Genomic DNA, 22098 nt, shown 5'->3' with positions numbered 1-22098 from the left:
GTGGCACTAACTATGACCATCCCCCAAATTGCCATTTGGATGTAAAGTCTGATTTAATGCTGAGGCTTGAAATTTTTTGGTATTTTATGTAAAATACTAAAGTAACAGCCCATTGCTCTAGAAAAGGCTTTAAAACAATACCTGGGTGAACATCCTGAACATTAAATATGTTTCTGAATTAAACTAACCTTTCAGTAACAATGCAAGGACAACTTCTCTCACAGTTGCTTGCAGAGACAAAGTGATCAGCATCCTCCTTAAACTCTCATAACAGCAGAGGAAATTCAGCATCCAAGCAGAGACTGACATTATTTGACTTTCAATCCAAATATACCTGACTAGACTGGAATTTCACAAATCACCTGCTTTTCCCACTGTAAATGAGTTAACTGTAATTAACCACATGCAAGTCTTCTGGGATTTGAAATGTGCATTTGACAGTTTTTTTCTGTCCATCTTTAATGTAAAACCAGCTCCTGAGTCCTGAGAACGAGGAAAACAGCACAGCAGGGAGGATGGGGAGTCTTATCCACAGTGTGGTGGAGGCACTCAAATGGTCAGAACAGGAGATAACAGCCAGCACCAGGAAAATAAAAAGAAAAGGAATAATGACAGATGCTCAGCACTCTGCCAAAGGCCTGGGGCTTGGTAAAGCTCATCTATTATTGGCACTATGGATTCATAGTGCAGATTTTGGATAAGGACAAGCAGTAGCTATAGAACTCAAAATACAAAAGTTGGTCACTGCTATGGCATCTGCCTTACTGGGGATAGCAGTGAGAGTTGTCAGAAAAAATGAAGAGGAAAAATATTTTAGGTCAGTCACAAAGAATTGCATCAGACAGTTCTGACAGTACTGACAGTTCTGCAGCTTCCTCTCTAGTGCACACAATTTCTGGAATGCACAGACAACCCCTTCATATGACAAAATTTCTTATAAAGCACTGAATTCTAATTAAGCAACAATAGTTACCTACAAAAAAAAAGTTACATAGGTCTTAGGGGTTAAATCTGTCAAACTGTGTAGCTGACACCACATGTGATTTCCCCAAGGACATGTTTGTCTGAATCATTGCCTTCCTGAAGTAGGTTGTGCTCGTGGGCTTTTGCTCAAAAATCTCAAAGAACAGAATGGTAAATCAACTTCTGCACCCACTAGTCATGTTCAACATCTTTCGCAATTGGCATCATTTAATACACTTATATTAATATATATTAAAGTAGATAGATTATTTCATAGGGATCCTCCACTGCATTTACACTTTGCCACCTCACAATCACACAGCCTATTAAAAAATCAAAGGTGGTGTTACATTAACTGTAATGTAGCACTGCATTGCTGGGTGATGCACTGCTTATCTAATTGAAACACTTTTCCTGTGTATCAGTCAGGAAAAACAGACGTGATTGAAACAATAAACTGGTACTATGTTCCCAAGAATAACTGAAATGGTAGAATGTTATGCATAAAAGAGCAAGTGGACTGCAAGATTAAGGAGTGTTTGCAGATCATCTGGCCAATTCAGCTCAGTCTTTCAATCATATCCCATTTTACTGCAGTTCCCACTTTATGGTATTACAGCCTTTTAAGTGCTCTTTGAATTTCAGCTCTGCTGTACCAACCTGGAGTTTACATCCTTCTGGTATATAACACATTCAGTTGTGCCAAAACTAGGGCTGGTGGATGGTGTGATAGCCACCCTCACACCTGGGCAGAGCAGGTGAGGGTTATGCAGCAGCTTCTGCAGCTTTTTATAAGTCCAGTTCACACTCACCAGAGAACATTTCAGAGCATTTGTAGCCTTGGGGTTCAGCCCTAAAATAAACTATGTTTTTTCTCATGGTGGTCCTGCATGAAGTGCCTGGCCACACTCCTAAGCATGAAAGATATACTGATTTTCACTGCAAGGCTGTGAAAAATGAGTACAGCACACAGGCACAGGCACCAAGGATTCCAAAATTCCTTTGCCACTGTTGTCACTCTCTAAACACATTGCCTTAAACAGATGACCTAATCTCTCTGTTTATTCAGCTGTAAAAAGGAGATAAAAATTGTCATGTAAGTCCTCACAAGGGAAAATTAAATAATGTTTTCTAAAGTACGTGGAGACCCTCACATAAAAGATTCCCTAGAGACAGAATATTGTGTCAGAGGTGGGAAGTGCCTTATAAAATAGAAAAAATAGAAAATTAAAGCACAACAATCAAAAATTAAAAATGGCACATAACAAAGCCCAAATGAGGACAAAATGTTAACTGTTTGCAGCCCTAATCTTTACAAATCTAGACTTCCTAACACAAAAAGAGGAGAGGAAATCCTTTCCAATTTAGACTTTGACAAAGTATGATGAAATAACCTCCTTTTAAGTCACTGTTTCTGAACTTATTAGTGCCAGAACATTTATAGACAGTAATTGCCAGCAAGCTGCTACTGCCCACACATCTGTGTTAGAGCTGGTGAAATGATCATATTGCTTTAAAGGCTTTTAGAGTCTGTTGTTGGAGGCTTTATAGATATTTGCTGGAGTTACATCCAAAGCCAATGGAATATTTTATAGCATGGGACAAACATGCTCAATTAAGAGACAAATGTTTCTCCTGAGCAGTTTGAGGTAACAGGATGTAGAATCCTGATCCCTAACAGGGGATGTTCAGCTCTAGATTCAGATCCAGATGTATGGCCCAACTACTCAGTAGATACAGCCAAATGGGCTGATGAAGAAGATGTTACAAATATTAATACCACTGATTTATGAGGAACCATGAAGGTGTCATACAATTTATCAACTCCTGGGATTTTGTAGCTGCACTTTGGTATGTTCCCATGTGACTTGCAGCTCCTCTTTTTTATGGCACTTATCTTCTAAATACTCAGTCTAAGTATTATCTTGTAAAATATTCAGTTACAAATTTATCCCTAACCTCTACACAAATGTTTCCTTAAAGTGTTTAATTTTTTCACAAGATTACTTACCATTATTAGTTTTTCTGATTTCACTATAAACTGTTTCAGTCCCCTTCTGTTCAGGAGCTGGAAAATGTATTGGCACAAATCAATTTATTTTCTTTTATTGTTTTTGTTTGTTTGTTTTGTTTTTTGTTTGCCTTATTTAAAGCTCCTTAAACAAACAGAACACACTGTTTTACTTTCAGAGGAAGTAGCTACATAAGCAGCAATGAGCCCGTGGAGTCTGTGTGAAAAAGCAAGTACAATGCCCTCCCCAAACCCAGCCTGTAAGGGTCTGAAAGATATCTCCTTCTATATAAAAATGAAGATGAAAATCTGCTTCCCTTTCCAAATTTGACTTCAACATTCTAATAATCTTCTTCTAAACTTGAATCAATGCTGCTTTAATTTCACAGAGACATCTACCACTAGAGAATAGTTTCTCTGGATCACTTTGAAGAGCTTCTTCAATCTGTTCTAAGGATTTACAGATCCTAGCCCTGAGGAGATCTATCACTTAGAAGACTAACTACAACCCCTTTTGGCAACTAGCCTGATTAAATGTCAAGGGCACAAAAAAAAAATTTAAATTGCTGTGCTTTGTGAAATGTCTCAGAAGAATATTTGAAGATTTCACACAGCACAGCTTCCATTTAGTGCTATCTGGGAAAGGTCTCCTTTCGGACAGAGCCTTGTCTAAAGGCCTGAAAATAGCAAGAATCATTTTCTCCGTGGTCAGCATAAACTTCTGGCTAGTAGGAGATTAGAACAATCTACGCGATTTATTGTATGGCTGTGGTTTAAAAATCCCTGGGCAATCAAAGTGCTCCAGAACTGTGCATTAAAAATCACTTTCTTCACTTGCTGTAAAGGCCTGTGCTGGCAGGGTCCAGGAGTTTGCTGTTCATGGATCTCAAAGCGCTTCAGAAACACTCATTCATTTCAGTTAAACTGAGTCTCTTAGAAAACCTCAGAATTCTACCAGTATCACCTCCAATTTCTGTGGACCTTCAACAAACCAAGTTAGATTTTTCTAGTTACAGTTAAATTTTGAAAAAAATTAAATTGTTGTTTCCTCTCTAAAAAACTGGGAAGAAAATTCACATTTCTGGATACAGAATCCTGTACTTTAGCTATTAAAAGCCCCCAATATTTAAAGAATTCAGACATAATGATCTGCAGTCTCAGAGTTAGGACAGTTACTGTTCTGCACTGCCCTGAAGAACCCAAGTGTCTCTGGCACCATATTCTGATTTCCCAAAGCTAACATTTGTTTTTTTAAATTCTGTTCAGCATCCTTTAAATGCTGCAAGCTAACACATCAGAATAGAGTTGCAAAAAACTGCTATTAATTTAAACAATAGCAGCTACACTTCTCCAAGTGTATAATCACAGCTTTCAAACTTGCAGCTTTGGCATGAACTTTCTTTGCAAAATAATTTGAAGATCTCGAGGCATATTTCATATGCTTACAGACCATTGCTTAAATGATCAATTCAGTTGCCAGTGAAGTAAGAATTAAACTTCTTGGAATTTTAATAAAAGGTAGCTCATTTTGTTTAGGACTCTTTTTTAGCAGGTGAGTCCTAAATCTACTCCTGTTGACTCTGTGCAAAGATTTGGTTGGAGGCATTTCCTTAGTTTGCTTTTTTTATTTATCATGCCCATTTCATTATATTGTGATATAATGCCACTGCCCATGTTATTTCCTTTGTTAATCTTCCAAAAGTCATCTTTGATGACTGAATAGCACTGAAAAAATGTGCCAGGAGAAATAACTTGGATGATTTGACATTTTGTTCCCACTAACTGTATAATGTTTCCACCCTGCAGATAACCAGATATAAAAGAAGGAGAATATTCTTACTTAGCCATGCTTAGCAGTTTCTCCCTTGTCACTTTAGGGATACTGCCTGATCTTACTTTAGCCCCTGCCTTTGGTTTTGCTCAGATTAACAATAAAAGATCTGAATCACCTTGCCATCTTTTTTCACAATTAAGCTTTAGAAAAGACAAGCACTATATTTTTCTCAAGCATACAAACTTGGTAAGTATTGAATTTAATAATTCCAGAAAGAAGTATTCCAGAAATGACCAGCTAGCTCAGACATGACTGCAAAAACAGGGTGAAGCGGTGTTTTCAAATGTAAGGAATTCTTTACTGAGAAAGACAAGATGTACATCCTTCTACAGTAATTTCAACTTGTTTTGAAGTGACATTCAATCAATCCCAATTCCCAGAAGAGACATAAAGGCAACTCTTACAGCTTAGATACTGCAGCATTTATTGCAGTAGCCTTTCACAGTACACAAAATTTGATTCTCCTGCTCCTGAGAACATTAGTATTGACATTGACAACAGTGGCAGGAGGAACAAATTATTAAAAAGATAAATTAATTTGAGGTTAGGCCAGAGAGATCGAAGAAATCTGGAGTTCCTCAAAAGGCAGAAGGAATCAGACTCTATGTGTAGCTGCTGGATGAGCAATGTGTGCCCAGAGAAAAGGTGATTTGCTTTGTCTTCATTCAGAATATAGGAGGAAGCAAAAGAGGCGTAAAAGGGATTTGGAGCAAGGTGATAATCTGAAAGGTCTGTTCCCTGGGAAGGACTGGTCATACCCACAGACAGACATGGAAGAATATTATGCCTGGAAACAAAACCTTACAATAACACCAGCATAGCAGAAGTATCAGTAGCAGTCCTGTGGCCAAATTCACTCTGTGGGCATATATGACCATTACAAGGGAATATTAAGAAACTTGGCTTTGCTTCTCTTTTCCCAAGAATAAATATCATCCTGTTTTCATTGTGATAGGCAGTGCAGAGCTCAAGAAATAACAGTTTCATACAACTCCTTCTATTTAAGCAGCATCCTCAGGATGCTTTCAAAGAGGAACACATTAAATACTTGTAGTGCCATTTCCATTACCAAAGCACTCAACAGTGTCCTGGGGCAGCAAAGGAAATTGATCAGGGAACTGTTCATATCTCCATATACTCAAGCACAGTTCAGTCTTACAGAATCAGTTAGTGTTCTGTGTGCCATGCATAGGTCTGTAGCATGACACAGAATTCAATTAAAATAATCTGATCTCATTTACACACTATAGTAAACATTATACTGTGGTTTAATGGGATTCTGTCTACAGAGCATACTCTCTTATCCCTTAGTCTGATATACAGGAATAGTGTTACAGATTAAGAATAGGATGAAAAGGCTATTTTTACAGATGCTGATCTTGAACTTAATAGGGCTTTTAATTTAAATAATGCACTATCATATCTTACTATTCTACATCATTGTATAGTGTAGTGCACACCCAGAAACAGTTGGAACAGTTATTAGCCCTATTCTGAAAAAGAGTACAACTCTGGTCCTGCAGTGCAGAATTTAGCAGAGGTGGGTAAATAGCATGCTTAAAACACAGGGAAAACTCTGTGATGAATGATACCAGGAAGTGAAAACAAAAAGGACAGGAGGACTGGCTGTTCCAGGAGAGCTTGACTGCCAAGCTTGAAGAGTGAGCACTCTTGCCCAAACATCTGTGTTACCAACTAAACCAATTATGTCTTTCATCTCTGAAATAAGTGACTAGTCCTTCCTACCAGAAAGAAGGAAATTTATCCATTTCTTCCTCAGTCTGCTTCCCATTCAGCTGAAGCAAAGATGCAAGAGCAGAGCATAAACTTCTCTTGCAGGGTTTATTCACTCTCTGCTACTTGGAGCTTTTTGCAAATTTCTGGAAGGTTTAACAGCTTTCAACACAAGGCCATAATGGCATCAGAGTTCTCCAGAAAACAGAGAATGATTGAAGTGGGCATTTGGGTGGTGAATAAATTTCCACGGATGTTTCTCCTTCAAGGCTGCAGACATGTACCTCAGCCCCACGCTCTGAGGCCTGGTTACTGCGGGGAGGAGGACAAAGTTATCTGGGCATCAATACCCTCATTTCTCTGTTTAAGGTGCCACAAAATCCAGAATGCTCTCCAGGCCTCTCCAGACTAAGAGACTAAACCAAAATTGGTCTCCCTTCTCTATCACAAGTGAATTACAGCTTTGACCCTTCAACCAATTCTTTTACAAAGGAGAATTTCCACTGGTTTCTGTTCTCTCCATTATCTTGCCCTGGGGCAACCTCAAGTGGCCCTCAATGAATTTGGTCTCTTTAACATGGATATTTCACAGCAGGCTGCTTTCTGCTTAGAGCCACAGCTCCAGCTGGGAGCCCTGCTCCACACAGACCTTGTGTAGGTGGCAATGGGAAGGAGGACTGCCAGAACAGCAGCACAGGAGCCACAGCATCAGCCAGGTTTAGGAGCACTACTGGCAGGAGACTGTCACACACACAACCCTGGCATTCCCAGGTGCCAATACCAGGCCAGTGTCAGGGAGCAGCAACAGACCCAGAGTTGCTCCCAAACATAAACCATAGAGGCTGAACAGTTTATTACCTCTGTGAGGATCAAGTGTTGAGACTTCAACTTCAGTGTAATCCACCTCAGCACTCTCAAGGTCAGGTCCTGCCCCAAAAATATCAAGAAGATGTTTCTTTGTAGGGCTACACACTTCATTTGAGCTGTGGGCCTGATCCTGCTGCCATTGAAATTAATGGACAAATCCCAATTGACTTTGATAGGTGCAGGAGGAGGCCCTGCTGATGGCAGATGGGAGTTACTCTGCTAAGTTGTAAGGCCAACCCATTCCTGAGGGTAACCCCACTCCAAAGGGCAATAGACCAACTAAAGGCAGATTTCTGAAACTGTGGGACATGTAAATTGTGCCTAAAACTGTTACTTGCAATGTAACACCTTCAAAAGTGGCACAACACAAAATGGAGTAGGGAATTACCCTTAGCTCTGATTCTCCCAGATTCCTTGCTCTTCCCTTTCTCTCCCTGCCGTTACTTTCTCCTTGTTTTCTGTGGCTGCTATGGCAGGACACTTCTCATTCTCATTTCTGCTTTGCCAATTAGCCAATTTCAGCACTTTTCTCCTAAGCTGCCTCCAACCCCCGCCCCCCCCCCCCCCCCCCCAAAAAAAAAAAAACCTGAAATGGAATCGATCTTCCTCCTCAAAATGCTTCTTTGCCACAATATCCACAGAAAACCTGGCAATTATCAGACATATGACTTACTAAGACCACTGGCTGACAGGTATTGGCTACCTGGGTACAACAGACACAAGAAACAGCTGTTGCATTCTGCTCTATTTTTCTCACAGTGGAGGCGGTTTTCTACCAGATTTCTGTAAGAGTTGGAAGGAATCACAACAGTCATTCAGAATGAAATCCTGCAGAAGTGATTTGGCAGATTACTTTATTCAGATTTCATAGCAGGTTACTTTTAGGTTTAATTCTTAAATATTTCAAGATCCAAAGAAGTGAAGAAAGGACAGAAAAGTAAAAGAAACAGAAATCTGTAGAAAATCTTGGTTTTTAAAAAAATCTGAATATTTGTTATATTGAACTTAATATTTTTAGTATAAGTTGTATTTTTATACCACCCATCATTAGATGGCCTGAGATCCAGCACAGCTAATTACACTTCATAATGCAATTGATAAAAGGGTTCTATTGGTGTAATTTTGGACATGGGGAAAAAAGGGCTGGCTCTATCAAATCCTCATTACTACCATTTGAAAACATCAAGACTTTCAATTATAAAGTATTTTTTAAATCTTTTGTTTAAGTATGAAATTACCTTTACTCTCATCTGTTGATTTCATGTGATTTTCGTTATCTTCAATGTAACCTGATCCTAAAATATGAAAGCCAAAGTTGAGCTGACAAAATGTTTATTGTAACCAATGAAATAAATGAGTTACACAGCTGCAATTCCTACTGTCATTATTTGTATTTCTATATGACACATTCTACTTTTAGATTCCCATCTAAGACATTCAGGTGGGAAGAATGTGGCTTTTAAAATAATCAGCCAACAAACACCCAAGGGGCAACTTTGTGTATGTCAGGTGCTCTAAACATCATGTCCACCTGTCGTTGTCAAGTGCACCGAGATCCTGCAATGAAAGATGCCCAGGCAAGTTAACATCTCTATACTGTGGCCACATCATAGGTCCATGTGCCACAGCTCAAATTTCCTCTCTGAAATAATTTTCTTGCAGCTGTGTCAAAAGCAGAAAGTAATTTTCTTTTACCATGATTTCTCCATCTGTGATACTGTCAATTGATTGCCTAGGAGAAGTGTCTGAGCAGACCTATAAACCAATCTGTGTAAGACGTGCTCATAAAAACCGTACAAAGACAAAATGACAGAAGATACCTTGGAAAATGTTATTGGTATCCCTCTGTATTCCCAAAATATTGGGCCCCATCCAAACAATAACTATGGAAGTCCAAAACTTTAAATAAATGTTTAATTAAACCAACTTACTAACAGTCTTATAGCAAAACATCCTACCTGAATAATAGTTTCCATCACTGGGCTGTCTCGTTAGTTTTTCACTTGTCAAGTTTGGAGCCAAGGCAGAACTGAAAAACAAACCAATAAAATTTGATGTAATTACCCAAAACCAGTCAATAAAACCAACTATATGATTCTGTGCAAAGATCAGTCACTGTCTATGCTGACTACCACATATTCTTAACCACTGAAACTAATGAAAATTTTGCCTTTGCTTTAGGAGAAGCACAAGGAGACTTTAAGGTCAAAAATATTCCATATTGCATTATTCTTCTTTAAAACCTCTGTATTTTCCATTTTATTCCGTATCTAAATGCACTGAAATACAGACCTGACGTTCTTGTATTTCACTTAGCTGGCCATTTTTTCTATTTTTAGCATATTTCCTCATCCTGTTATTGTGTTAGCAGGTGGTACATGAAGCACAACCATGTATTGTCTGCAGGTGTGTGCTGTAACAAGCTATATTCATATGAAGCAAGGCTTACAGCCCTTTATACACAGAAACATTTCACCACTATCATAAAGCAGGTGTTGTGGTTTAACCACAGATGGCAGCTAAATATCACACAGCCGCTCACTCACCCCCCTGCCCCATCACGGAGGGATGGGGAGGAGGATTGGAAAAAGATAAACCCCATGGATTCAGATAAGAATGGTTTAATAATTCAAATACAGTTAATAATAATTATAGCAATGAAAAGGAGAGAGAGAGGAATTAACGCCAAGAAAAATGAGGGATGCCCAGCCAGGCCCTGAGCAGCGATCAGCACCTCCCAAGCTCGCGCGGTTCTGCCGCCAGGGCTGTGCTGTGATCGCGACCAGCACCTGCTGTTCTTCAGCGACCCCACAACAGAAGGGTCTTCCAAGAAGTGGGACCAGGCAGCTGCTTCATGTCCTCTGTGTCCAAGGCTGCTATACTGAAAGCCCACCAGGATTCTTCTGGGTCCTTGAAATAACTGCTCCTGAGATTGTCTATGCCCACAGAGCCTCTGGGCCAGTCCCAGGGGGGGCTTCTGCCACACATTCCCAGTCAGGCTGATTTCAGCCTCCAGCAGTCAGCTGTTGGAATCCCCCTCCAGAAACACAAGTGGGTTCTAGCCCTTCACAGCCTGATTACATCAGGGTACACCGTGCACCTGTATCTGCTACAGCCTTATACTCCTGGGGTGGCTGATGTTTTAGGCCATGTGATCCACACAGTCCAGTAAACAAGGTTGTCCCTCTCTTCCACATGGCTGGAGGCAGAGCCCCTCTAGTCTTGGTCATAGGTTTATCTACTCGCTTCTTGTGAAAATGGAGTAGAATTCCTTCCCATAGGATCAGAAGTAAGATCAGCCTTTCCACTCTGTCTGAGGAACTGCCCACTGCAGACTGCAGCAGCAACTTTCCTGGAAGAACCCCCTTTTGTGATTATTTTTCCTTGCAATTCATGTAGGGTTGAGGTAGAATTTCCATCCCCCTTCCTCATGTTGTCTCTGTAGACCTGCAGAAAAACCCAGGGTCTCCCCTGGTGTGTACCATCAGTATCCTCCCTTGACCAAATGACACTTACTGTTATCAGCTGAGATTCCAGACTGTGCATGTGGGGAGTAGAATCTGTATCATCTCTTGAGTTGCTCAATCAATTTCTCCACATCGGGGACAAGGAAGGGAGATTTTTCTGTGTACTGCTAGAGTTGGGGAGCCCCTGCCTCTACCATTGGTGCCTCTTCGTTTCTCCAAACACTGCCAGTGAATTGGTGTACGATTATGGTGCACTCTGGTGTACAAGTTTCTATACACATGGTTTGTGCACATTAGACTTCATCTGGATCTGGAAGTGACTGTGTGTTGTTTGGGTTATAATAAATTATCTATCTCTAAGCATGGCTAGTTCCCTCCTGTACTGGGTACCTCTCTCCATTATGGCCCACTTGCCTGGGTGAAACAGAACATCTTCCTTGAAGAAATACCTTTCCTTGACAAGAGTTGTTGCCTCCATAGGCTGAGTAATTAGCGTTACTTTTCCAATCACCTTGTCAATTCACCCTTCCCTAGAAAATGATCACAGCTGCTTGGCTTTCCTACCCTCTAATTCCACACCAACAGCCCCATTATCGCAGCATCAGAGCAGCCAGGTGTAACACGCTCACCTGGATGATGGCTAAAATCCTTTTGCATATCCCACAGCTCACTCAGGGATACGGATCAAGTGGTTACTTCTTTTTCTGCCTCTTCCTCCTGTTCTTGTCATGACACTGCTTTATCCTTCTTTACTAAACAAGCCATCTTTCCTGTCTATTTCTCTTCCCTTTTTAGAGGCAACTGCTACAGACAGGGGTTGGTCCTCTGGTTCAGCTGCATCACCCACCGCTGCGGCGAGTAACCACAGTGCCTGTCACTGTAGTTTGAGTGCCCACTGTGCCTGTTGTGGGGGTTGAAGCAGCTGCAAATAATTTCTGAGCCCTAAACAAGAGCTGAACCACATTCAATCACTTGCTGGTTCCTACCAATAGGACCATGCTGGTTCCAACATCCCAAGTGTATTCAAAATTTTCCTAATTCTCAAATGCTCTGATACTCAGCCTGGAGAAGAAAGGGAGGCTGTGGGAAGATACGTCTTCTCCATAGACTGGTTGTCTGAGGAATCGAGTAAAAGATGTAATTGTGAATAATTCCCAACAGGTGTCTCCCCACGCACAGATGATGGCAGCGCTGAGACCCGACCAGGTGAGTTATAACAAAACAATAACCTTAGCCCTGCCCCGAAGGCAACAAACACAACAGGGTGCAGTAGTGCAAGCAAGGTGTTGGACAACACAGCTCTGAGAGCAAACAAATCAACACTGGGACCGGTGGGTATTAAACCAAAAGGAATGCTTGTAACAAATTTGTTTCAACATGCACTGGTCAGATCTGTTGTTAACTTTGAGTCCTACATTGGGTGCCAAAAAGGGCTGTTGTGGTTTAACCCCAGCTGGTAACTAAGCACCCTCCCTCACCCACCCCACTCCCAGTGGGACTAGGAGAAGGATTGGAAAAAGGTAAAACCCAGGTAAGAACAGTTGAGATTAGAACAGTTTAATGATTGAAATAAAGTAAAATATAATAATAATAATAATAATAATAATAATAATAATAATAATAATAATAATAGTAATAGTAATAATAATAATAGAAGGAGAGAAAGAGAGAGGAATAAAACTCAAGAAAAACAAGTGATACTCAATACAATTGCTCAGCACCTGCTGACCGATGCCCAACCCAGCCCTGAGCACTGACCAATTCCTCCCAGACAATTCCCCCACCAGTTTCTATACTGGGCATAACATTCTATGGTGTGGAAGATCCCTTTGGCCAGTTTGGGTCAACTGTCCTGGCCATGATCCTGCCCGGCTTCTTGTGCCCCTGCTCACTGGCAGAACATGGGAAACTGAAAAGTCCTTGACTTAGTGTAAGCACTACTTAACAACTAAAACAGCAGTGTTATCAACATTATTCTCACACTAAATGCAAAACACAGCACTGTACCAGCTACTAAGAAGAAAATTAACTCTATCCCAGCCGAAACCCAGACAGGAAGGCATCTTACCCAGACATCTCCATGGATGGTCCTTTAGCTTGACAGAGAAAAACAAAAACATCTATTAATAGGTTGCACACATAAAGAATTTAAAAGTAAAAATGAAAACAAAAAGACAGTGATTGTCTACTCATGTCAGAATAATTTCTTCTGGCTATCACAAAATGAACTACCTCACATCTTATATCCTGTTCATCTCCCAGGTCCCTTAAATCTCTCTTTCACAGAGAACCCTAAATCCCAAAACTCAGATCTTAACCTTGCCAATTTAAGCAATCTGGGACATCCAAATGCTCCAAATTTTCCCAAATAATTTGCCATGTACTGCATATCACAGGATAAATCAGATTTACTTATTTTCTGAAAGAACAAGATCAAAAAAAAAAAACCTTAATGATAAAAGACAAATCCCTAAGAAATTGTATTACAGAGTGGAAGAAAAAAACCTAATCCCACAAGACAGTAATCTAAATTTGCTTCATGAGGACTAGAGAAGTAGCTCAATTATACCTGAGTTGGGACCCCAAATCAAATTGTTATAGCTCTATAAGGGATCAGAAACCTCCTCAAGCCCTGTCTGCATCTACATTACCTGGGGCTGAATTTAGGACTGCATGGGAACAGTGTAATTCTGGCCTGTATTTGATAGCCTTTTTGTTTCCCTAGTGCCTGCCCAGCACTGTGTTCTGCCCAATATGCTTGGAAAGCTTCAGCACATTTGCAGCTTAATTTGGGTCTCGTGGCATTTTAAAGTAGATTCTTTTAATTATGTTTGATTATCTCTGAAGCCTCACCCCCATAAGCCTTTGCTGCTGAGACAAATGCAAGTTTAACTGTAATACATTTCTCCCCAAACAAAGAGAAGGGAACCATTCAATACCCTTTTTCTTCTTATGCAAAAACCACCATAAAGCAATGGCTCCTGCTCCTGCGATGGCTGTTAGGACAAATGCAGCAATGACTCCTTTCTGCCAAGCTGCTAAGATGACTGCAAATAAGAAAAACATGTTTAAGAGAGTAGTTACAGTGATAGGTCAACACTACCAAATCCTGCAGTTCCTGACCTTTCATTTTACTACACATCAACCCTCTTACACACTAGGGAAGAACTTGGAGGAGACTTGTGTTCTAAGTTTTCTAGTAAGCCTCTCCTTTGTGACCAAAAGCTCAGTACATCAACAGCTTGGTTTTAGTTTGCACTTGGCTCCTTTGGCTTTTGGGCATCCCTTAAATTTTTCTATGTAAGCTGGACAATCTTCGTTTATAAAGACACCTCTCTGTTTAACTTCTGACAGTGGTGGAAGAAAAACAAGTAAGGGAGTCATACTTAGGAACATGTCAGATCAGATGCCCTTACCTATCATGGTGACATAGTAGGCAGCTTATCAATAATGAGCTCACCATGGATGGTTATTGGACGGCTCCTCACGTCCATGCTGGCTCGGTTCGAAGCCATGCAATAATACGTCCCTGTGTCCTTCCGCTTCATTGTTTTCTTGTGCCATATGGTTCTGTCTGAATACTCCCTTACTTCATGTAGAAGAACCTCATGATCAGTTTTTTTAAAAAACTTGAAGTCTATTGGCCAAGATCCTTCTTTCACAGAGCAGAGAAAAGCAGTATCACTGCCAACTTCTACTTCTCCATACGGAACACTGCCCAAACTGGCATTCCTGATCGGTACTACAGAGGAAGGTGTAAAGAAAACAAGTATTAGCACTATTAGAAACAAATTTGATGACAAAACGTTGTATTGTAGAAATGCTTGCTTTAATGCTTAGTTAAACAGAGACTGAATGCACAGTATTAACCTTTCTGAACAGTCTGCCAGACAGCATCCTCTAGTAAATATTTTTATACACCCAGAAATAGAGAGGGCACGATAAAGAAACAAAGCAGACACAGGAAGAAATTATATCCATTCCACAGAGGTCAGTCAGTCTCTTTCCTTAAAATCCTTTTGATGCCCCTCTGGCCCCAGTCTACAAATGATTTAATTCCCAGAAATAATACACTCAGAAGTTCCATTGTGTAAATAATTATGGTGCAATTTATGTAGTTCTGCTTTCATAGTTATGTAGAGTTATGCTGTTTTATGCTAACTGTATGGTAACTGTATTCTTGTAACTTTTAATATACAATAGAGGGTGTCTCAGGAGACAATGGATCGAGTTCTCCAAAGGCATAAGAAAATCCCAAATTTCAATGGTTACAGAGTCTAGCAAACACAAGGAGTTAGTATTTGTTAGTTAGCATTTGAGCAAGTTGTAAGAATATGCATAGCCAAACCATGGTTTTTAAGTCTGCTAGTTTAAAAATGAAGCATTTTAGCATGCACAGAACTAGCCTAGGAACAGATGAGCTTCAGCCTTTGTAATTAAAGGGGAGAAAATGGACACACATTGTGTGGTGCAAGACATGTAGAATGTCAGCAGCTTTGCAAAATGTTTGGGATATGAAGCATGTTTTGCTAAAATTAATAAAGAAAATTTCTCTGGAAATATTATAAATGTGTTTAGGGAAGGGCTATGGATAACACGAGGCAGATGTAAAGAAGGAATCCTAAGGCAACACTGGCACAGAAGCAGAGGAAGGAAACCAGATTTGATATGAAAAGATGCTGGTCATGAAAGATGTATTAGGAAGCAGATTTAGATAGAAGACATGGGTTACTATGACTGAGCCCGTGACAGAGAGAATTGCTCTGGAAAACGTAAGTCCTTCTTTAGATCTGGTAGAGACAGAAAGGACAGAATACAGAGGATTCGAAGTCACCACCTCACCAGTGGTGGACTGTGGAAGACTGGGTCACCAGGCTCCAAAACACGACCTTCTCTTCAGAACTTCTAAACAGTGTCACAATATATCCTGAACCACAGCTGTAACAGCTGGGATTCACCAGTTCCAGCAAAGAAATACCCACTTGTTAATGGACTAAGATTATGCTTTGTGTTTGTTTATTTGTGCCTTGTTATTTCAAAAGACCTTGACTTTAAATCTTCCTGGATAAAACTCTGAAGAGTTTTATCTTCCAGCTTCTCTCTAGTGTTAGTAAACAGTGGAACTGATGAATTTAAGGTGAGTCCTAAGGTGCTGTAGTCTGGGTGAGTGCAAATACTGTATTAAAAGCCCTGTTTGGGAGCTCAGCAAGTGGAGAGTGTGCAATAATCCAACAGACTCAGAAGAAATGCAACAATTCTGGATGTATCTGTTCTAGTCATACACAACTCAGTGTCAAAAACCAGAAGGAAAACAGCCTATTAACCACAAGTTTATCTTACTAAGATCAACACAATTTGAGTTCAAGCAAGGATGCAAAACTGAAAACTCCTTGGTAGAGAGAAATCACCTCTTCTTTATCAAAGATCAAGAATAGACTTCTGCTCTGGTCCTGGACTATTGTGCTGTGATAGACAACTATTTTAAGTCAAGTGAGCAAAAACTTGTAAACATTTCACATCCATTTTGCTTAGTCCACCATTTTCTGCTACTGTTTCAAAACTCTAAATATGACATTAGACAAGAAGAAGAATTAAACAGACTTACCTATCACTGTGACATTTAGAATATTGCTAGTTTTCACACCACTGGAGTGATTGTTTCTAGCATCACATTTGTATCCTCCATTGTCATTTAGTCCAATATCTTCATCCAAGAACATAGCATATGTGTCATTAGTTACATTTTTCCTAACTTCATCCCCTTTGTAGAATGTGAATGTTATTGGTGGTGTTCCCATCACTGAATGACAGATTAATTGTACAGGCTTCCCTAATATCACCTCCGGTGAACCACTGACAACGGAAAGAGTTGGCTTGGAGACTGGAGCTAAAAGGTGAATAAAAAAAAAATGTTGCAAATTACACTGCATAAGGCCAAAATACACAATATTATTTTGTAGAAAACTTATACAATATTTAGGTGGTTTGCACACAGTCTATATTAGGATGTTCTTCCTCATTGATAGAATAGAAACGGGGACTTGAACAAATCAATAGAATAGATAATAGAATATATGTGACTTTGAATAAAGTAGCATACAGGGAGAACATGAAGCAAAACAAGAAAAGGATCAGTAACACAACTGTGGATCATCCAAACTCCAGAACTAGTTCTGACCCAAGGAGCAGGTCTGTTCCATATATGACCTGAGAGGGATTGCACAGCTCCTCCTCAGGGCCCTGTTTAAGCAGCACAGTGAGTCACAACCCAGTTCATCCCTTTGACAGACTGGAGAACCACTGTGCCTGTTCCATGAGAGGGAAGGGAACTGGAGTATCCATAGTTAGTGTGCTGGTGAGGGGGCTGTGTTGATAGCAATGAACCCTTGCCTTTTCTAGAGTAGAGCCAACCAGATGACCTCTGGCTCTCCTGGCTTTCTTCCTGGAGGGTCGGGGGAGGGGTTCAAGGCAGACACAGACAGAGCTTCAGATCAAAGTGAAAGTTTTTCGGAACATTCCTGGCTCCTGCAAATGGGAATGAATGGGAGTTTATCTGGTCCCTAGCAGAACCAAGGGACCAGCAGGAAGCCATGCCAACTCCCTTCTCCAAGGGCCAGCCCTGGAAAGTCTGACTTGATTAGCTCACAATAGGCCAAATCCTCTGCAGCTAAAGCACAGCTCACAGAAATGCATGTTGTAAGAACTAATAGACACCCCGCTAGTTCATGAACTAGAGACTGATCCTGTAAACAGATATCCTTATTTATAAGCTTCTGGTTTAGATCCTCCCCCACCCTGGTGGGTTCTAAGCCTCTGTATCAACTCACCATAAACATTTATCCTTACAGGTTTGCTCTCCTTGACTATTCCTTTTATTTCAGCTTTACAGGTGTAAGATCCAGTATCATTCACATTAACTTTCATTGCTAAGACTCTAGAATTTTTCAACAGGATGTCTTCATGGGAACCTTTCCGCACTATAGAGAAGTTGGCTCTCCGAAAACCATTAATGCTGCAACTCAAAATTAAATCTTTACTTTCATCCAGCTTTGTCATAGAAGCAGACAATGTTGGCTTGGGAAATAACTCTGCAAGATCAAAAGAGAACTGATTCATTCAAAGTGAGCCTGGAAGAATATGACTACTTATCTCAAAGTATACAGAATGAAGGACATACTGATAGTTTATAATTTGGGAACAAAACAATCATGTCATTTTAATATTATTGTATTTTCAGGGAAAACAGAACCTTAGCAATTGAAACCACTTTTCACAGGTTATTTGAGGATATTATTTTAGTTGGGAAGTATAGGTGGGCAAAAATCAGAAACTAAAACCTACCTAGCCTTTAACTTACAGAAAATTTACACTTGGATCTGGAGGTCACACTTGGATCTTGAGTTCTGCCAAATTTAAATTTAAATATTAATACTTCGAGTGACATCTAAGATGAACAGAGGTTTTACCTGACACAAAGACATTCAGTTTTGTGGTTTTAGACACTGCTCCTTGCTCCACCTTACACAGGTATTCACCACTGTCCTCTTGAGTAGCTACTGTAGAGTATTTCAAAAATTTCTTATCTCGTACACTGTTCAGTATTGTTCTGTTTTTCTGGAGGATGATGTCAATGTCACGCATTTGAGCTACCACAGTTGAGCATTCAATTTCTATTTGGTCTCCTTCTGTAACATTACTGGAGGGCCCAGTGATCAGAGTGGGCTTTATAAATGGTTCTGCAAGAGAATACATATAAACATAGAGATAGATAGATACACACATAAATATATGACCCTATTTTTATCTATAGCAAGCAAAGAAATGGAAAAACAAAAGTTAAGCAACTTACCCTTGACTGTAACAAGAGTTTTGTTGCTATGTTGTGAGCTTTCCCATCCAGATCTTACTTGTCTCTTGCCAAAGCAATCAAATTGTAAAATATTATCTCCCTCTTCAACATAATATTCCACTTCAGAAAAATTTTGGTTTCGTTCAGGTACACGTTTTTCTTTAGGTGCTGAGTTTGTCTTTATCTTCCGGAAAAAGAACTCTAAAGGAGGTACTTCTTCTGGCAGCTCACAACGTAATTTCACAACTTCACCCTCTAAAACTTCTCTTTTGTCAGCAGTCAGGATTGGCTTGGTCATTCCTTATAACAGACAACAAGAAAAGAAATAGAACATTGCATAATCCTGAAATAAACACTATATCTGATGACTGTGGGAATGATTTATATTAATTAACAGATGCAAATAGTTTGCAAGAACCAAAAAATGACCCAGTAACTACATAATGCTGACAAATTCTTTCCAACTTGCTTTTCCAAGGGGAAAATTGTCACCTGCAGTCAAGAACATGTCTAGAAAGTGTATGGATGGAGGTGGCCCCTGTTCTCGTAAGAGATGAAAGAACAAGACTGATACAACATTGTCTACAAAAGCAACCCATGACTGATGCTGGCTTTGACAATGGCTTTCACACCCTGAGCATCTCTGTATGTTATTTCCAGCATTTCCAGGAATCTACCCACCCCTCATCATGATTATTGGGGTGGGCACAACTTTCACAAATACTTTCTCTAGTCTAGGGAACAGAGGGGGTGTCCCACAGTCAGGACAGTGGCGGTGGTGGCACAGACTGTGTTCCTGACCATGACTGATCTGTCCTGGAGCCTTGGGGTCCTGAGTTCATTTCTATGCCTTAACATGGGGGTTAGTACCAAACTCTCATCAAGTACTGTGATGTCAACAGATAAAACACACTTTGCAAGATACCCTGTTTAGCACTGACTATTATTCCTACCCTGTAAGGCTGTTCTCTCTTTGTATCTTATCTGCCATGTCTGACAGAACACTCACCTGCTACCCAAACGTAGATGGAGTTACTGAAACTCAACTTTCCATCTGCTTTCACAGTACATTCATAGTCTCCTGTATCTGAAGATTTGGCCACTGGTATTTCATACCGTGCATCTTCTTTGTCTGATACAGTCATAAACACAAGCTTTCTATCCTTAAAAATTGTAAAATTATGCTTCAGCTGGAAATCAGTATTTTTGCTAATATCAGCATGGCAGATGATTGACATCGGAGCTCCATTCTTCACTTTGACAGATGGCTGAACCCTGATTTCAACTCTGTTGAAAGTAAAAACTTGAGACAAAATAAAATAAAAAGTTATATTTATTTTAAATTAGTCCAACATAACACGGTTATCTCAAGCTTCTACATTTAAATTACAAACATTAATTTAAAAATTCGTATTTCATTTGATGGGAATATTGTAATTTAAATTGATAAGCACTTCTGGAAATAAAGTTCATAGTAGTATTTATATATACATATGTATATGTGTATAGAAATGTATGTGCATAGAAATACATTCTATGTTTATAACCACAGCAAAGATAACTACTTTGTAGCTTCAATATTATAACTGTTAGAATCCTGGTATAATTAATACTTATGTTCTGACATCTAGAGGAACAAGTATAGAGAAAGATGTATTAGTTCATTCACTTTCTCTTCCTTTAGAACTTACACTTTTGGGTTATGCTCATTCTGGTCAGGATTTGTATTAGAAATTGCTATGCAAATAGAAAAGCTTTCCTGCATCTAAAGAAGTCCCTTGTCCTGTGTGCTTACCAGCTATTTATAATGTGTCCTTGCTAGAGAGAGTTTGGGTCATAAAATCAGTGAAAACGCTGTGAACTTCTCTGCATGTGAATAGACCACATGACAACAAGAAGCACACATTTCTCCTGAATGAAGGAAAAAAGGAAGCATTCAGAATGTACGTGCTGGTAGCCAGCAGGATGATAACATAAAAAGTAAATGTGTTCCTTTCAGAACACAATTTCTGAATTCTGCTCAGACACATTCAATTCTTTTGCAAGACCAGGAGACAGTGCCCTTAATTTATATTTTATAATTTTATCCTTTATCCTTCCCTGTGGGCATGAGAGGGATTTTTACATACCAAAACAAAATGCTAATTTTGTCTCCCACCTCTTTTATGGCTCAGTAAAGCAAATTACTCTAGAAAAGATTTCATCAAAACTTTTATTAAGGTATGAGCAGCACATCTCTGATTTAAACACTATACCAAGAAACACCACCAAGTAAAACTCTTTTTTGTTTCATATAGCCAAATTTCATACTGAGCTATTGTACAGCAAATCCAAATACACTTTGTTACCGATGCATACCAACAACCGAGGAATTAGTTACATTAGTTACATTAAATTTGTACATAAAAAAGCCCCAACAAAACAACAATAATCTACCATTCCCTACCTTTCCCCTGAGCGTAAAGTTCTGAACCTGGAAAAAAAAAGAGAAGAAATGTTATTTTCAAAGCTTACAGATTGAGAGACAGTAATCCAAAACTGTAAAAAGCCTCAACAAACTCTAGACAAACCAGAACACATGTACCCACCCAGAGATTTAGTTATCAAACTTACACTGCAAGAAAATCACCAGAAGAGCAAGATACATCTCGTTCCCGAAGAACAGACACTTAATTCCAAAATAAAACAATATTCATTATCAGAGGTGATGCTTCCAGGTACCAAAACCACGTTATGCTTTTTTTCCTTGTTGTTTTATGGAAACCGATAAAAATTTGCCATTAATATTTGTATGTTTTCCCAGATCTTCAGCAGAAACTGGCTGGATCAAGTAATCGTTCCCATTACTGGAAACTGGAAATGGCAAACAATGAGAATGTATCTGCTGCTCCCAGGCAGATTACTGGTCAGGAAGTGACTGGACTTTTCCTGAGGGCGCCACCAAATGCATTTGCTTTGTTTAATTTCTTAAGGTGTATTAAAAACCCAAAAAGTTCCAATGACATTATCCTGCAGTTCCTGTCAATATGGGTATTTTTAAGTCACAGTTAACCATTTAGGAACACAAATCACCTTTGCTACTTGACCTCAGCAGATACTTGAGCAAATACTTCCCTTCATCCAAACAGTGAACTCTTTCAGAGAAAAGATGTACATAATTACTCATTTTCCCCCTTTATTTCTAGGTCTCCCATTTTGCTGTGGCAAAGAACTGTAGCTTTACTGTAGGTTGCACAATAAATTCAAATTATCTCAGAAACCAGAGCTACTGTTGTGTGAGACTAGAATATTGACGGGTGGATCTCTCATACTACCATCATATACCAAAACCAGGGATCTGCACCAGATTTTATTTTATGCAGTTGGGAAAGTG

The 22098-nt window shown here is 39.6% G+C and overlaps 1 protein-coding gene across 17 annotated transcripts in view; it reads right to left on the bottom strand.

The window, feature by feature from the left end:
- The window catches only part of PECAM1 (platelet and endothelial cell adhesion molecule 1), a 43542-nt gene extending 21884 nt beyond the window's left edge, over window positions 1–21658 (bottom strand). For 4 of the 17 annotated variants that reach the window (XM_069032833.1, XM_069032834.1, XM_069032835.1 and 1 more), the window contains exons 1-12: window positions 21339–21655; window positions 21172–21198; window positions 19735–20028; window positions 18726–19025; window positions 18343–18612; window positions 17704–17964; window positions 16482–16763; window positions 14337–14618; window positions 13816–13923; window positions 12945–12972; window positions 9368–9438; window positions 8648–8704 (exon numbers count right to left, since the gene is read on the bottom strand). In XM_069032833.1, the coding sequence (XP_068888934.1) occupies window positions 8648–8704; window positions 9368–9438; window positions 12945–12972; window positions 13816–13923; window positions 14337–14618; window positions 16482–16763; window positions 17704–17964; window positions 18343–18612; window positions 18726–19025; window positions 19735–20028; window positions 21172–21198; window positions 21339–21372 (2014 nt within the window). In that variant the 5' untranslated portion in view covers window positions 21373–21655. Of the gene's footprint in view, window positions 1–2974; window positions 3032–5240; window positions 6855–7400; window positions 7470–8647; window positions 8705–9367; window positions 9439–9701; window positions 12973–13815; window positions 13924–14336; window positions 14619–16481; window positions 16764–17703; window positions 17965–18342; window positions 18613–18725; window positions 19026–19734; window positions 20029–21171; window positions 21199–21338 lie in introns of those variants that run through there. The other 13 variants (XM_069032825.1, XM_069032824.1, XM_069032828.1 and 10 more) reach the window with 10 other exon arrangements.
- Between the last annotated feature and the right edge of the window lie 440 nt (window positions 21659–22098).

This window comes from Aphelocoma coerulescens, chromosome 18 (genome assembly GCF_041296385.1).
Source record: "Aphelocoma coerulescens isolate FSJ_1873_10779 chromosome 18, UR_Acoe_1.0, whole genome shotgun sequence".
Taxonomy (NCBI): Eukaryota; Metazoa; Chordata; class Aves; order Passeriformes; family Corvidae; genus Aphelocoma; species Aphelocoma coerulescens.
This window is presented reverse-complemented; position numbering and strand designations above follow the sequence as displayed.